General features: G+C 37.6%; 1 protein-coding gene across 1 annotated transcript; it reads right to left on the bottom strand.

Annotated features, from left to right (window-relative positions):
* Window positions 1-23: 23 nt before the first annotated feature.
* Window positions 24-5894, bottom strand: olfml1 (olfactomedin-like 1). Its single transcript, XM_015009082.2, has 8 exons — window positions 5402-5894; window positions 4529-4632; window positions 4244-4434; window positions 4017-4120; window positions 2923-3111; window positions 1674-1854; window positions 578-737; window positions 24-435 (listed from the first exon to the last, which is right to left on the bottom strand). Exons 1-8 carry the CDS (start codon window positions 5516-5518, stop codon window positions 279-281), a joined length of 1203 nt encoding a protein of 400 aa, XP_014864568.1. The 5' UTR covers window positions 5519-5894; the 3' UTR covers window positions 24-278.
* Between the last annotated feature and the right edge of the window lie 9150 nt (window positions 5895-15044).

Below are 15044 nucleotides of genomic sequence, written 5' to 3'. Positions count from 1 at the left end.
AAATTATGTTCACCCAGCCAAAATGCACACAACTTATGTTATCTTTATTGCTCTGACACAAACACTAAGCTTTGTATGAAACAATGATAACCATGACTACTAAAGAACACAACCATTGCCAGCAAAGGATGAATGAAGTAACATTTGATGAGATCCATCAAATTCCTTGATGCTTTCATTGTAATTGTTTTAGGGGGATGGGGGATAGGTCTATTTGGCATGTTAGATGTGTTAATGCAGGTTTTGATGCTGAGTAAAGAGTGAAAAGAAAACATGTTTCACTGGGATGTAACTTGGGCATTGCTGCGTGTTTCCACTTTGTATATTGTCTGGTAGCCATCATCCCAGGCATACAGCTGTTTATCTCCTGGGTGATAGTGGATGCTGCTGTGGCTGGTGTAGCGCTTTGGGAAGAACATCACTGGACTCTCATTGCTGCATGGGCACAACATAGAAAACATAAAACATTTAAGCACATCCATTTAAAATGTGTCAAACTGCAGTTTATGATTTTAGTGTGCGTCGTTGGTAAACCTGACCTTTATGGCTGCACACTCAGACTGCGTTGTACACTAACCTGTGAATGGTGTCATGGATGTCGTACAGACACTGGACGGTGGAGCGACCTCCATAGCGCGTGTTGTAGACCACATAAAGCGTCCCACATATCAGGAAAGCCCCCTCAGCGTCACTGCTTCTGCACTGTGTGTCCCAGGTGTATTCCACTGCTAAACTTACTGGTGAAAACAACAACATTTGTTAAAATGGTATCCATCGGTTATTGGCAGTTCGTGCCTGAGTGTCAACCTGGACAAACCCGTGCTTTCTCCACCCCCCAACAATTACATTTGTTAAATGGTTGGGACAGATTACAAGGTGGACCTGCACAAAGCATGCAAGCTATAGTCTTCCTACTTTTGTTAGCAAAAAGTACATGTATAAAAGCAATAGCAAACTTGTTCAGGGTACAACTGAAACAAAGATTTTGTTATGCTCTATACAAAGATTTTATGCACCAAAATAAATTCTGGGGAAAATAATTATTCATTAATTAAGAAGAGACTCTTAATTCTTAAGGCTGATGTTAAGAAACTGGAAGCTTTCTTAAGTCTTTTGAATGCAAGATTTTAATCCATTATTAACAATCTCTCCACATGCAGCTGTGGACTGTCCCTCAACTTTGTCATGATTATTCTCTCAGCGTGAGCCAAGCCTTGATAGCAGCTACTGACTGAATGTGAGTGGTGGTCATTTTACGTTTCTTCCTATGATCAATAATAATAACGGAGAATGTTTAATGGTGGAAAACATAACCCCGTTTGTTCCAAATTAACTACTCTTTAGCATTGTCTCCAACGTCAAGTGGTCCTGGTATACTTTTTTCTGGACAGAGCCATTGATTGACATATTGTTTTTATCCACGCTTTAGCTCACTGAATATGAGCTCAACCTAATTGTCTTGTTGGATCAGGTTTTCTTGTCAATCGAATATAATAAACTGAATATTAATTAAAATTTAGAGGTTTATTGATAAAAGGTTTTATTACAGTTTGTTTAAACATTAACTGAAGTTATTTGAGAAATGTTGTTAGTTTTTATTTGAGTGCAACACAGCCCTATCATTAATTAATTAAGTAAAAAAATAATAATTCTACAGTAGAAGGTTGTCACACCTTTGTCTAGCTTGGTGATGACCAGGTTTCCTCCGTACTCAAGATCCGCATGAATAACCCAGAGGCCAAGCTCGTCCACAGCCATGTCCAGGTAAGTGTTGGGATTGAGGCTGTAGACGGGAAGACGTCCGGCTCCGGGAAGAAGGGTGCTATCCACCACAGTGCCATTCAGAAGATCCACCTTTAAATGTGATGAGAAATAATTTAAAGAATGCAAACTGTGTTCATCAACAAAGAAAATGGAGCCTGAGTTTTTCTTGTTTGGAACAGATCATCTATCCATTCACTGTCTTATGCAAGGTCACAGAAGTAACGGGTCCGAAAGTAGAATCCAAACGTTCCTATTATGCTTTTCAGCATAATGATTCTTTGGTGTTCCCAAGTCAAAAGGAATGTATAGCTCATCTGGCACCCTTTGCCCTCGTCCTAGTGGATCATGTCATGAAAACCTCAAAATGGAGTCGATCGAAGTTCAGCTTAATTAAAGGCTGTTATTGCCCACAGCAAATTCTAGAAACCCTACAAAGGAAAATCTTTTAGCTGCTTCTCTCTGGAATGTGATTCTTAGTTGTGATCCAGATTTCTTAATTACAGATGAGAATCGGAAAATAAATATAAGTTGGAAGCTATTTTTTTAAGTTTTAGTTTCTTTATTATAGAACAGTCCTAGCATTAATACAGATTTTTGTATTAAAAATCTGTATTTTTAATACAAATTTTTGTATTAGATGGACTGAGCCCTGAGAAGGGCTCAGTCCATCTGTCCATTGCATGTTTCATGCACCATAACCTCATGTTTGAGCAAGAAACAAAGACAATTGAACCCCAAATCTGAAAAAAAAAAGGTATTTATGCATTTTTTGGTGTGAACTGGTTGTACAGATGCCCATAAAAACTCAGAGTTTCCTGGGAAAATTAGCATCATTGGAACAAACTTGTTTCTTTTGGCACTGTGTTCTCTGTGTCCTCAGCTAACACAGTGAGACAAAGAAAAGAGCACAGAACTCTTTTCCTGACGTCGACAATTCCTTAAAATGACCAGACTGAAGGCCAACAGCTGCCATGAGTTCAACAGATTATCTGTGTGAAATCCTGTTCAGGGTGATAAACTATGCAGTCAGAGACTGTTCTTTATAACACCAACAATAGAACATGAACTTGCAGTTCCTCTCTATTCTGTTTTTTTCTTTCTTTGCTTGACGTAGCTCAATAGAGAACTGCACTTTGACAAAAACTTTCAGTGACAAACCTTCAGTATTTCATTGGGTGTATCTGCCTTGTGGCAATACAGGAATCCATTGTAGATCACGTGACCCGTGCCCTGCCAGTAAAATGGCAGCTGCACCTCATTTGCTGGAGGTGTGGAAGTCTTTGTGAAGCTCTTCAGAGATTTGTACTCCAGAATGGTGTTGTTACGAAATCCACTGAATAAGTACACCTGGAAGAGAAAAGGAAATAAATAAATAAATAAATAAATAACATGTAAGGATACAGATAAATGTTTTTTTCAGTGATGCAAAACCAAGTCTGCTTATTGGCGAATAAAGACAATACTATTTCACACCTAATTAGTTGGGGATATTTTTAGATAGGTTAATTTTGACTTTAAAGGCAGCCACACCCCCCAAAGATTCCCCACCTGGTTCTTAATATGAGCCATAAACAGAGAATCTGATAAGGCTAACTTGTAACATACACATAGAATATATAGAGCACATTTAAAATTTACAGATTAGCAGGGAAATTTACACATTTCTTATGATAAATTTCCACATCTTTCTAGTCTGAGAGTTTCAAATCCCCAAATGTATGTAAAGTACAGTGATTAAGGCTTTTGTAATTATGGGACAAACTATATGGAAGCATGGATGGATGGATGGATGGATGGATGGATGGATGGAAGGAAAGGTGCATGGACATGCTGACAGATGGATGTACCGATGAATGGATAGACATAGATACAACATTCAACAAAGTGTGGTTATAATAATAACAAAATAATAAAATAATAATAAATCACTTTCATTCCATTTTTATGCTCACCATGATATTGAAGTAGCTTAATTCAATTCTTGCGTAGAAACCCTTGATCAAAACTTGTAATATTTTGGAATTTTATTTGTCTCTGACGAGATTATGTGAAAATTTGATGTCATTATATCAGGAAAATATAATGTTTTGTGATATTAATATCAACAAAGAAGTCACTGAAAACTTAGATGAGTAGGGATAACATTACCAAGCACAGCATATTTTGATTGTAACTGGATAAGAAAACTGATGCATTAGCAGCCCCATAATTACACACAGTGACAGTCACTGTATTTTTCAGATATTAAATACCTTATTTGATCCTTCAGAAGGGTCCTTGAACCAGCATCCATTTGGATCTCCAGATTTCTTCACAATCTTAAGAGACTTGATTTGACTCAGAGCCGTGCTGCAGTCTAGATATATTGCATAAGACCAAGAAAAAAATAGTCTTACAAAACAAAATCACTGAAAATTTGTATTAATCTCTGTTCCTCTTGCATTATTTTCCAGCATTCCTCTACGCAAATGCTACCTACCATTCTCCACATTTATCTTGGCCTTCTTCTTCAGCTGCTCCAGTTCTACGGCTTTTACCTGCTGCTCTAGCAGTGCTTCCTCCATCTCAATGTTAGACTGAGTGGGAATTTTGTTCTCCAGATATTCCAGCTCCCTCTCCACCCGGTCAACACGCACAGAGACACTGTCCACCTGGCTCTTTACTTCTGATCTAAGAAGGGGAAAAAAAACATATTTATGAGTCAGAAGAACCAATTTTGTCATTTGAATCATGTCTTGTTCTCAGATAATTCAGGGAGGATTACCTCAAGCTGCTCAGAGTGGACAGATAGCCTCTGACTTCAGAGGAGAGGTCATAGGTTTTCTGGGTGGCACTCACTGTGTTTTGCTCACACAGACTGAGACGCTCCTGGTTTTATTCATAGCAGGAAGGAATAGAATGAATACAAATAAAGCTGTTGTTATTATATGTACAGCAACATTTTAAATGAACATAAGAGATAATTACATAAAATACAGTCTCTTTAGTTAGAAGAGAGAACAAATTTTAATCACTAAGAAGTACTTTAGTCGTTTAATTATTTAACCTTGCTGATCCAAACAACCACAAAAAAAAAAAAAACTGAACATAGTTTTAGAATCACTTCTTAACTTTATTTTATTGTCACCCTATTTTATTCTGTATTATATGAAGAAGATTAACATTTATTGATATTTTGGTACTCTACCTTGATTTACATTTTAATAAGTATCCATAGCTAAACTTTTGATACTTTTATGGTGTTATATTGTGACCTCCCCGGTGTGTTTAGTATTAGAGACTCCACTTTTAGTCCATTCTCTCAAAAACAGAAAAAAAAAATCATTTAAGAAGCAAGAGGACTGAGCATGTATTTTAGCACATCTAGTAAGGTATACTGGGCTTTTCCACGCATTAAAAACAGATAGATATTCTGTGTTGACTCATCCAGATGTCTACACTAGGAGGTCCTAATAAAAAACAGTCAGATAGCTGAAAGGGTGCCAAAACATTGCAGCCAGATGATCTGGCAGTAGCAAAATCCAAAGAAAACACAAACTCTTTGAAAACAAGGTGATAAAGTAGAAAAATGCCCGGTGTGGAATAAGTATTAAAGGTGGCAGGTTGTTGAGGAAAAGTAAGGCAGAAATGAACTCACCTCCATCTGAACAAGCCTTCTCTCTAGATACTGGATTATGAAGGCATCTTGGGAGGAACCCTGGCTCTGGACGGATCCCAAAGTCAGGCACAGAGATAAGAGCAACAGCAGAACCATCCTTGTTGGTGCTATTTCCCCGTGTCTCGATTCCCAAAACGTCCGTGAAAAAAACCTGAAACTGCTGTGACGTCTTCAGAGGTTTTGCACTGAAATGAGTTGTAATAACAACAAAATCCTCCCTTAAACTTCTATCAGGCTCCAACAAGAATGAGCTGGCAAAATCCTAAAAGAAAAGCAGCTTCAGACACACTTTATAACATTCATCCTGTACTAAGAGCAGTTCTTGCTTCCTTGCTTGACTGCTTTTCTGTTCTTCTTGCTGCTGTCAGTCTTTCAGCTCATGAACTTTCTGCCTGTGCTCAGTTGCTGGATCAAACTTTTCCTTGCCCACAGTCCCTCCCAATCTCCCACTCTCCCAGTCTTTCTGCATGCCTCCCTTTCATTCTCCTCCTCTCCGGATTTTGTACATTTGTGGTATGAAAGAGGATGCCAGTAGAGGAGGGGGAAAAGACAGAGAGTGAGCTAGAAATAAGCAAAACCTTCGGATCCATTTAGAGTTTTTTGGAGCTGGAATACTCCCCGGTTGGCTTATGGCCTCAGTTCCACACAGATGTGGAAATACAAGAGGTGTCAGCTAGACAATAAATTACATTTGCATATGTAAATAAAAAAAAAAATTAAAAAAAGATGTGCCAATATGTGTAGACTTTTTTTTTTCTCCTATTGATGTTAAAACATGCTAACGTGAATTTTATTTCACTTCCCATCTATTTTTCTGCACATCTGACAAGAACAATTATTACAGCAATATTTGTTGTTTCAAAACTTTTAAAGGGTGTGAACTGATTCTTAAAATCCAAATCAGATTGTGAACGTTTATAGGAGTGGACACTGTTGGCAGGGTTGTTTTCAGCCTGAAGATATTCTCTCTGAATTAGATCCAAAAGTTGTCACTGCCTTTGTAGATAATCATTAGCTTGGTGTTGCTTTAAAAGGAAAAAAAAAAGAAAAGAAAAGAAAAGAAAAGAAAAGAAAAGAAAACCTTTTATCTCCATCTGGAGTATTTCAGAGTGGGCTGAGACCATTTCCTGGTTTGTCTTGAAGGCAGGCAACATCTGGATACCTTCTCTGATACATATTAAGGCATACGATATGAAACAGGGAACTCAGTTAGAGTAAATGCATAAAAGAACAAAGCAAAAAAATATTTTCCTCTTTTCCATCTTCATTTTAAATCTCAAGTTTATATCATTGTGCAACCACAAGGTGGTGCTATGTCCTAGAACATTGTAGAATGGCTAACAAAACCAGCCTGACAGTGTAGCTGCTCTTCCCCCACAAAACCCATAACAACCACCTTCTTGCCCAGCTCTTTACCTGTGGTCTGGCGTCATAAACAGCTGACAAAAAACAAACCCCAGGACCCAATGGAAAGTACCGAGTGCATTTTCAAATGAAAACCTAGTGGTTTAATGCCTTCAGTCTTCTCTAAATGTATTGAGATGATTGGAAACAATAAAAAAAAAATTTCAATGCAAACTTCAAGTCTGGAGAGTTGGTCTAAATATTTACATATCTGGGTGTCAGATATTTCTATCTTCAGATGTTTCTACAACTAACTCTCAACACTAAACGAGAATGAAAAGAGATGACGATGAACATTTTCCCTGATTTAAACTTCCATGATATGTGTTGCTTCATATCGGCAGGGAGGACACGGATGCGGATGTAAACGCATAAATCTATGAAAATCCAGTAAATCTAAGGTGAGTACAGTTTGTCATGGGATTGTCTCATTTAGAATTACTGAAAATCAATCCAATCTGTTTTCTTCACATCTGTTTAAATATCAAAGCCAAAGTTTTTGCTCTTTCTTTTTTAGGTGATCAGGTTACTCTCATCGACACATTTACATGTATGTAGACCTACATACGTAAACACAGAATGAGATGTAACCTCGTGAAATATTCAAGATGGTTCACCGAGGAGTGCCATAAAATATCCATGGAGTCACAGCAGGAGATGTGACTGAGCTCACATCCGTATATGACAGCAGGAATCCCATGAGCAGCACATGTGCATGGGGTGGCATAAATCACAGTATGTTTGATACACATTGTTGAATTTTTTTTAAATATGTAATATATTGTTGTGTTTACTTTATTATGCATATGTGCAAGAATCTGTGGGATTTTGTGTATTTTATTTCTCCATGTAACTTTTTGACATGCTAGCCTTCACATATGGAGTGCAGATTGAGACTATCTCATGGTAAGGGTTAACATAGGAGCAATGTTGTGATGACTTTCTGTAAGAGTTTCTTAAAGAGACAGTGGCCCAATTTCATGCCATTGAATTCCAAATTTCTTTAAAGTCATATTTGACATATTCAGCATTTTTATTGCATATATTTACTGTGCAATAAAATTGCACTATGTGGCCGGAGAGCACGTATTACTGCCTCTTTAAGAAGCATAGTGACCACAGGATAACATGTGCTTGTAGTACATTTTGTGCCAAAAAGCATCATGGGAACAGTCGTCCTACTGCTACAGTGACAACAGCCAGCAAACTGCTGGGACCACCTTGGTGAAAAAATGTGCATGGACAGAGTTATGAAACAGTTAAGACAGAGTTAAGACGGCAAACAAAGTTATAGCAGACAATACAGACCCCCTAAATGTCATTGTTTATTGTTTGTGTAGGTATATGTATATATATATATATATATAAATATATATATACATATATTGCTGTCTATTCATGCATGCTGCCCCTGCTGACAATGCTGCAAACCAATTTCCTTACAGAGAAAAATAAAAACCAGGCATCTGTCCTTTTTAATGCAAGCATGTGTGTCAGAAGAATGTAAATAATTGTGTGCAGTTTTCCTACCAAGTATATGTAAGAGCATGTGTGCTTGAATCACTGTGTCTTGGTGATTGAGTGAGAGATGCCATCCTTCCACCACCCTCTGTCTCTTGACCTTTTGCATCAGTCTTTGTGTTTGGCAGATGATGAGTTTTTAATGCAAGCCCAAGCAAACAGCCACTATGTCAATACGACTGAGTCTGGAGAGCATGGACGTCAAACATGGGGAAGAAAGCAACGTTTTAAAATTAAAAATCAAAGTAAATATTTTATTTTTTTTCCGATGAGAGAATAGTAATAATATGGGTGAAATGCAGAGATACAATGGAGAGAGTTGTTTTTAAAGGGCAGAGTCCAGAGTCAACAATAAATGAGTATTACATCAGAGATCCACAACAACTCAGTGCTTTATACTTATGAGGCATTTTGAGGCATTTTTACCAAATAAGTCTGTGAATTTTCTCCCAGTCATGGAGAACAGAGCGGCACGGCTTCGTTTTATTTTGAGAGAAGTGTTTTTCCGCTAGTCTCGCAATTAAAAAAAGGTTGGATTTGTGGGAAAAAAAAGGGTCTCCATGCTGAATTGCTGTGCTTCTTTCACTTCTTCTGCTGCCATTACTAAAACTACAAGCAGACTACAATTCTAAAACACAGTAGAAAATCAAAATCATTGTTCAGAAGAAATTGGTCTAGGAGTAGAGGAATCCAAGTAAATGGGAGAAAACCCAGTTGGAGAGCTGAAGTGAGATTTGCATCAAGCTGAATTGTGTAGGAAGGCAAGTCATTGATTGATTAACTTATTGTGGATTGGTTGTCTGGTAAATTAAATACTTACCACTCCTTTTTAATTGTTTTTTTTTTTTATTAGGAGATTATTTTCTCTGTTTTATTTTTACTACAGTCGTGTCTTTGTGAGTGATTCATCTGGTTAGAACTGACAGCACTTGAATTGTTAGATTGTAATTTAGTCTTCATCACAACCTATGAATTTACTGCAAAACCATTACATTCTCTGTTTACCACCTCGCATTTCCTATTACATACAGAAACATCTTCCGTCCACCAAAGCTCCTTTAGTTTTGAACAATATTTCACAATTACTACTTGACCTTTCCTTTCTGTTCTCCCTCACTTTGTCACTTAGTCTGTTTCTCTCAGACTCAGCGGGTCACCAGGCTTCCTGTGGCTCCACTCTTAAAAATTTCATTAGCAGGATGCTCCCTGGTGCAACAGGCCATGATGAATGCCATGTCAACCCCAGGTATTTAAATTAATTAGGGTTTAACACAAGTGCAAGCCATTGTTCGTTCCCAGCAGCATTTCTATTGTCAGAAGCACAAGTCTTACTCATCCAATCCTGATAATTCGACAGTCAGCATTTACTGCAGATCTGAGTGTTAAGATGCACTCCAGGCATGAAAATGACAAACCTTGGAAGGATGTAATTAGACCGAACACATAAAGACACAACAGGGCTACATCTTCAAAAAGGTATCTTTATGCTAAGAAACTGGCGATTTTACTACATTGTGTTTAACAAGCAAGTTATTTATCCTGAAGTTTATTCCTCCTTCTTTAACTTTAATAAAGTTTTTACTTTCAAATGTGATGGCTAGAGCTGCATTTTTTCTATCAACTGTAAAATTTTAAACAAACAAAGAAAGCTGGGTGATAGAAAAACTTTTCACAGCAGGATTTCATGTGAAAAAAGGATCAACATTTTTTCACACTCAGCGTACACCTGGATCAGCAAGGATAAAGGTACACGGTGAACAAAAGATTGTTGATATTCCGCTAAAATAGAAAAAAACACAATTTTGCTATTGCAGTGTTTGCATCAAGCAAGAAAAACAATTAAAATCACATATAAAATGAATATGTCCACATAGGTCATTCAAAATTATACCGTGCCAGTAGCAACATCCGGTTGCTGATCATGTGACTCGTGTGATGTGAAAAAAGTGTTTCCATGGCAGTTTCACAAAATACACTTAATACAGCTGAAAAACCACCTCATCCTAGCATAAAAATATTTTTGTGAAATTTGGGTGTTCCCATTAAACAAATGTATTTTTGCAATTTTAATTTGTGCAATTATCTGATCAATTATATGATCAGCTATTGAAGTTCAAGGTGGTCATCTGGCTTTAAGATATCTTTTGCTAGACAAGTGACTCCACAGATTTTCAAATATCTTTATGTAGGTCTTTCACCCAGAGGTATGGATCTTAATACACTAATCAGCCAGAACTGATGAAACACTGAAAGGACAAATCTGCTTATTTTGCCACGTCATGCCCTGTCATAATCCTGGGTTGGTTGTCTTTCCTCTTTGTTTACTTCCTTTTAGCTCTCCCCATCCTCCTTTTGACTGTTGATTCTTGCTGAGTGCTGCTGCTGCCCTGTGCTTCCTACGCACCTAAAGGCCAATCATCTAATCAAGCTCTCAGCTTTAAAGGATCCGAGGGATGGCCACTTGGTGCCTGATTGTCAGCTGTGTAGTGGTAATTAAGGTCACTGTCTCTGCTCTCAGTGCTTTCTCATTGCTTTCCACGTATCTCTATGTATTTAAAAAAAAAAATACGTGGATCCTACCTTAAGGTGCTTTAGAAACTACATCAGGCCCAAATAACATCTTCCAGGTTTACTTACCTCCAAATGTGATTATCCACTGCACATCTTTCCTTCTGGTCAACATCACAAAGATCACCCGCCTGTCTTTCATCTTTATCCCTAGGCCTTAGGCTCTGAATTACCAATGAACATTTATATGTATGTATTTAACCTTTATTTAACCAGGTATGTCTCATTGAGATTAAAAATCTTTTTTTTTTTCAGAAAGACCTGGCCAATAATGGAATCAGTACACCAACAATTAAGAATTACCTTTTAATCTTTTAATAATCAGATGAAATAAAATATCTGATATAAACTTCAGATATGAAACTGGTATCTGATTCATATAAGCTACAGGAAGCATGATGTGGGGCTTAAGTAACATAACTTGTTTGTGTTTTGGTGTGAGGCTGTTAGGCCCCATCCAGATTTTACATTTTCAATATCCAAACCACCACCATTTTCCTATGCTACCAAAAGTGTGAGTAGACACTGATTGGTTGCTATATATCTGAATAATATGAGTAAACTCACAGTGTGTGATGGTGTTACCTGTGAGGGTAGAAGCAGAAGTTTATTCTGTCTGAAGTCTGCAAATTTGCTCAGCTGCTTTCCTTCTTTAGTAACCCTTGGCTTCCTTTTCTCAATTCAAATAAATTTATACAAGCACATTAAACCTGTGTAAATATAAACTGAATTTATACTATAACCATGATCAAGTTATTCACCAATACACACATCAGAAGGCAACTTAGGGATACCATTTCATCGACATGTGACAGAAGGAAGATGCAATAAAACCTCAACCTTCTGATTGCAAAATGACTGCTCTATCACAGAGCCTAGGACACGCAAAGCCATAACAAGTCCATAATTGCCTGCTTGCATGTTTTCTCATATTTGTATTTCAATGGTATGGACTGATTTGGAACTCACTTTCAGTAATTTCTTAAAACAATCCTAAAACTATTGATAAATGTTAGAATTTCTATCTATGTTGGGTTTTATTGTTGTTCCAGTCCTCCTCAATAAGCCTTCAGGTTTGATTAAATCCAACTGTCCTGTTAAGGTTCTGGCTCAAGGCTTTTATTTACTCTGTATTTATCTGCAACAGGCAGCTGTTTTCAGTAATACAAACCTTGTAAATTATCTGTACACCAGTTGCCCAGAGCCACATGGCAACCAAGGTTAGCAACTGGTAAACGCAAAGGTGCAAAAACAGGATATAATTCTGACTTAATTTCACTGGGTTGAAAGATGAATTGTCAGTTACCTTGTGTCTACTGGATGTGCTAATTAGTGAATGTTTGCTGTATCCTTTCAGATAAGGATGCAACAGAGTCCTCTGTATTGTTGCAATGTCTGAAAGTGGTCAATAAAATCAATTAGTGCATGTTCAAAGCAGAAGTTCACAATAAGTAAGTCATTGAAGCCACATGCTGATAATTGGTACAAAAAGCATAAAAAGAACTGTCTTTGGCAGAAAATTTAACATGACTCATTTGGTGCGTGTTTAAAAGAAGACACTAAAGTGATTTTGAAAAGATCTCATGAAGACAGAAAGCAAGCACAAGGCTGAGCATGTTGACTAAGGCCACATGTAGAGACTAAAGAGTCTCCAGGTAGAATGTGGATTCATGCACAGCAGGTCCAGCAGTGGAAAGAGAGGTTTGTTAGAAATTCCTCTATGTTATCAGTTCCTCAATGGGTTCCTCAATTTATTATGACTTTTATATGATTTATGCAAAGTTATTGCATAAACCAAGGTGTGGCTAGTCGGAATAAATCTACAACAGTGTCTTCTTATAGTCACCTCCACTCAAATTGGCATATTAAAACAAAAGCACACAGTATTTGCGATAGGAGTCATAACATGTTTTAGAACAAATGCTGGGAGACCTAACAGACTGGCATCCTATTAATTTGTCCATGCCTTTGTTTTATGTACTGACTTATCCATCCAAGGTTGTGAGGGGCTGGTATCTATGTTAGATGGGTGGGATACACCATGGTTAGGATGCCAGTCCATTGCAAGGGGAAACAGAGACACGCAGGAGAAACAAGAATCTATATTTACACCAAAGGGCAATTTAGACAGATTAATTAACCTAACTAGCATACATGTCTGTAATTTGTGAGAGGAAACCTTGGTATCTGCAGAGGGAGAACATGCAAATGCCATTCAGAAAAAGTCCAGGCCAGGATTTGAAGCCAAGATGTTGAATTTGGAGGGAGAAAGCTGGATGGAGGAGCAAAAAATGGATGTTAGTTTTGCTCTAAAATGCCTCTTTGTGCAAATCCTGAAGATGTTGTGGATGGAAGAATCTAATGTGCTTATATACAATCAGGTAGCAGTTGTAGTGAAATGTGCTCTCCTTCATTTGGGTCAGAGACTGAAGCTGAGTAGATGCTAGTAACAGGGGTGAGAGCGATAATTGTTGTTGCCATCAGTTATATATCTGTCAAGCATATTTCATGCAATACCTTTTGTTAAAAGCAAAAACAAGAAACAAACAAACAAAAAAAAAACAACAACAACCGTCTTTTGTAGACCCAGGCTGTATGTCAGTGGCTCTTTACTTTGACACAGTTAGAAAAGGGCAAATTTGCCTGTTTTTTTTCTAAAATGGTCAGAAGGACACATGTCAATCATTTATGCATTATATTGTGTATGTGTTGTAGAGAATTGTAGGTTTTGTGGGACTGTGATTAAGCATGTTCTTTAATAATACTCATAAAAAGTGTTCTGAGAGGCTGCCATTATCAGACTGTAGTAGTCACAGAAAAGAAAACTCCTGTTTCATAGCCCTGTAATTCTCTGAGTCAGTGTTGAGAGAAAATGACCTATACCGAACATTTAAAAGTCATTCATCATGTCACTATTGCCCTAAGCTGTTATTTGCATAACACATATCCTGCCCAACATGAACTTTTGCATTTTCTACCTTACTGACAGCCCCAAAAACCGAACATTGTCTGGGAGAGTGTTCTGCTCAGTGCATCGTTCTCATAAATTTGTGACACTGCGGTGCTAAAATTTGCAGATAATTTTCTGACATTACTAACAGAACACCTGGCAGAAGTGCTCACAACATCTTAATGAGTATTTTAATTCTAAAGAGTAATAACTTACAAATCTGTCTTAGGAAATATTAAGAATTTGAAGTAAACAACAAAACCGTTCTGTTCCTCCCTGGTATTGTCCCACCCATTTTATTCTTTATTCACTTTAAGTTCTAATGCACCTTCCAAGGTTTCCTTTTCCTCACATTTCTTAAAATATGAGAAAGTTGGGAACAACACCTTCAGTAATCACATCTCTGCAGCAGAGGTTATGAAAGCACAGATATTACAGACGTGTGTGAAGTGAAAAGGATTGTGTCATGCAGCTGTTAAAGCTGGAAACTTTCCTATTGTCAAACAGAGGGGAAGCCTCTTTAGAAAGTGAAACACCGTGATTCTAATCAGGTGATAAATAAGGAGAATACGATAGCAACAATGCACAAAGGTCCAGTGTTTTGCAAAATGAGTGGCATTTGAATGAAAGGTTTGAAAAAAAAAAAGGATGCATCTCATCACCCAGTAGAATCTTGTAGGTTTCCATAGAGACTGTGAAAGAGATTTAACGCCCTATACCTGCAGTAAGGTAGGAATGGTAAGGTCACAGCTCAACTTTATAAATGCACAAGAACCTCATGTACCATATGAACATCAACACACAACCGTGAGCTTTAATGAGTGACCTTTCTAGCTTTTTGCTGAGTTGCAAATCACAGTGTGAACAATGGATTGCTTTCTATCACAAAAAGGTTATTTTCCCAGTCGAATTTAAGTGGGAAATGGAGTCATGTCTTTTTCACGTTACTATGCGAGGTAAAGCTACATCTTACACTTTAGTCTGATGGGAAACACATGGACTTCACAGTGGTAGCTCTGTTGCCTTGCAGCAGGATGGTCCTAGGTTCAAATCTTTTGGATCGAGTTTGCATGTTCTCCCCGTGCACGCATGGGTTCTCTCTGGGTACTCCGGCCTTTTCCCACAATCCAGAAACATGACTGTTCACTGGTCTCCGTAACCTCAGGTGTGAGTGTGTAA

The sequence above is a fragment of the Poecilia mexicana genome, unplaced genomic scaffold (genome assembly GCF_051168715.1).
Source record: "Poecilia mexicana isolate PSO_F unplaced genomic scaffold, ASM5116871v1 scaffold_6, whole genome shotgun sequence".
NCBI lineage: Eukaryota > Metazoa > Chordata > Actinopteri > Cyprinodontiformes > Poeciliidae > Poecilia > Poecilia mexicana.
The sequence above is the reverse complement of the archived record's forward strand: the minus strand, read 5'-3'. Positions and strand labels throughout refer to the sequence as shown.

Coding starts and splice junctions, on each gene's coding strand:
- olfml1 (XM_015009082.2), bottom strand. CDS start 5,518: ATGGTTCTGCTGTTGCTCTTATCTCTGTGCCTGACTTTGGGATCCGTC. Junction 4,633..5,401: donor GAAGGCTTGTTCAGATGGAG/GTGAGTTCATTT, acceptor GAATAAAACCAG/GAGCGTCTCAGTCTGTGTGA. Junction 4,121..4,243: donor CAAGATAAATGTGGAGAATG/GTAGGTAGCATT, acceptor CAATATATCTAG/ACTGCAGCACGGCTCTGAGT.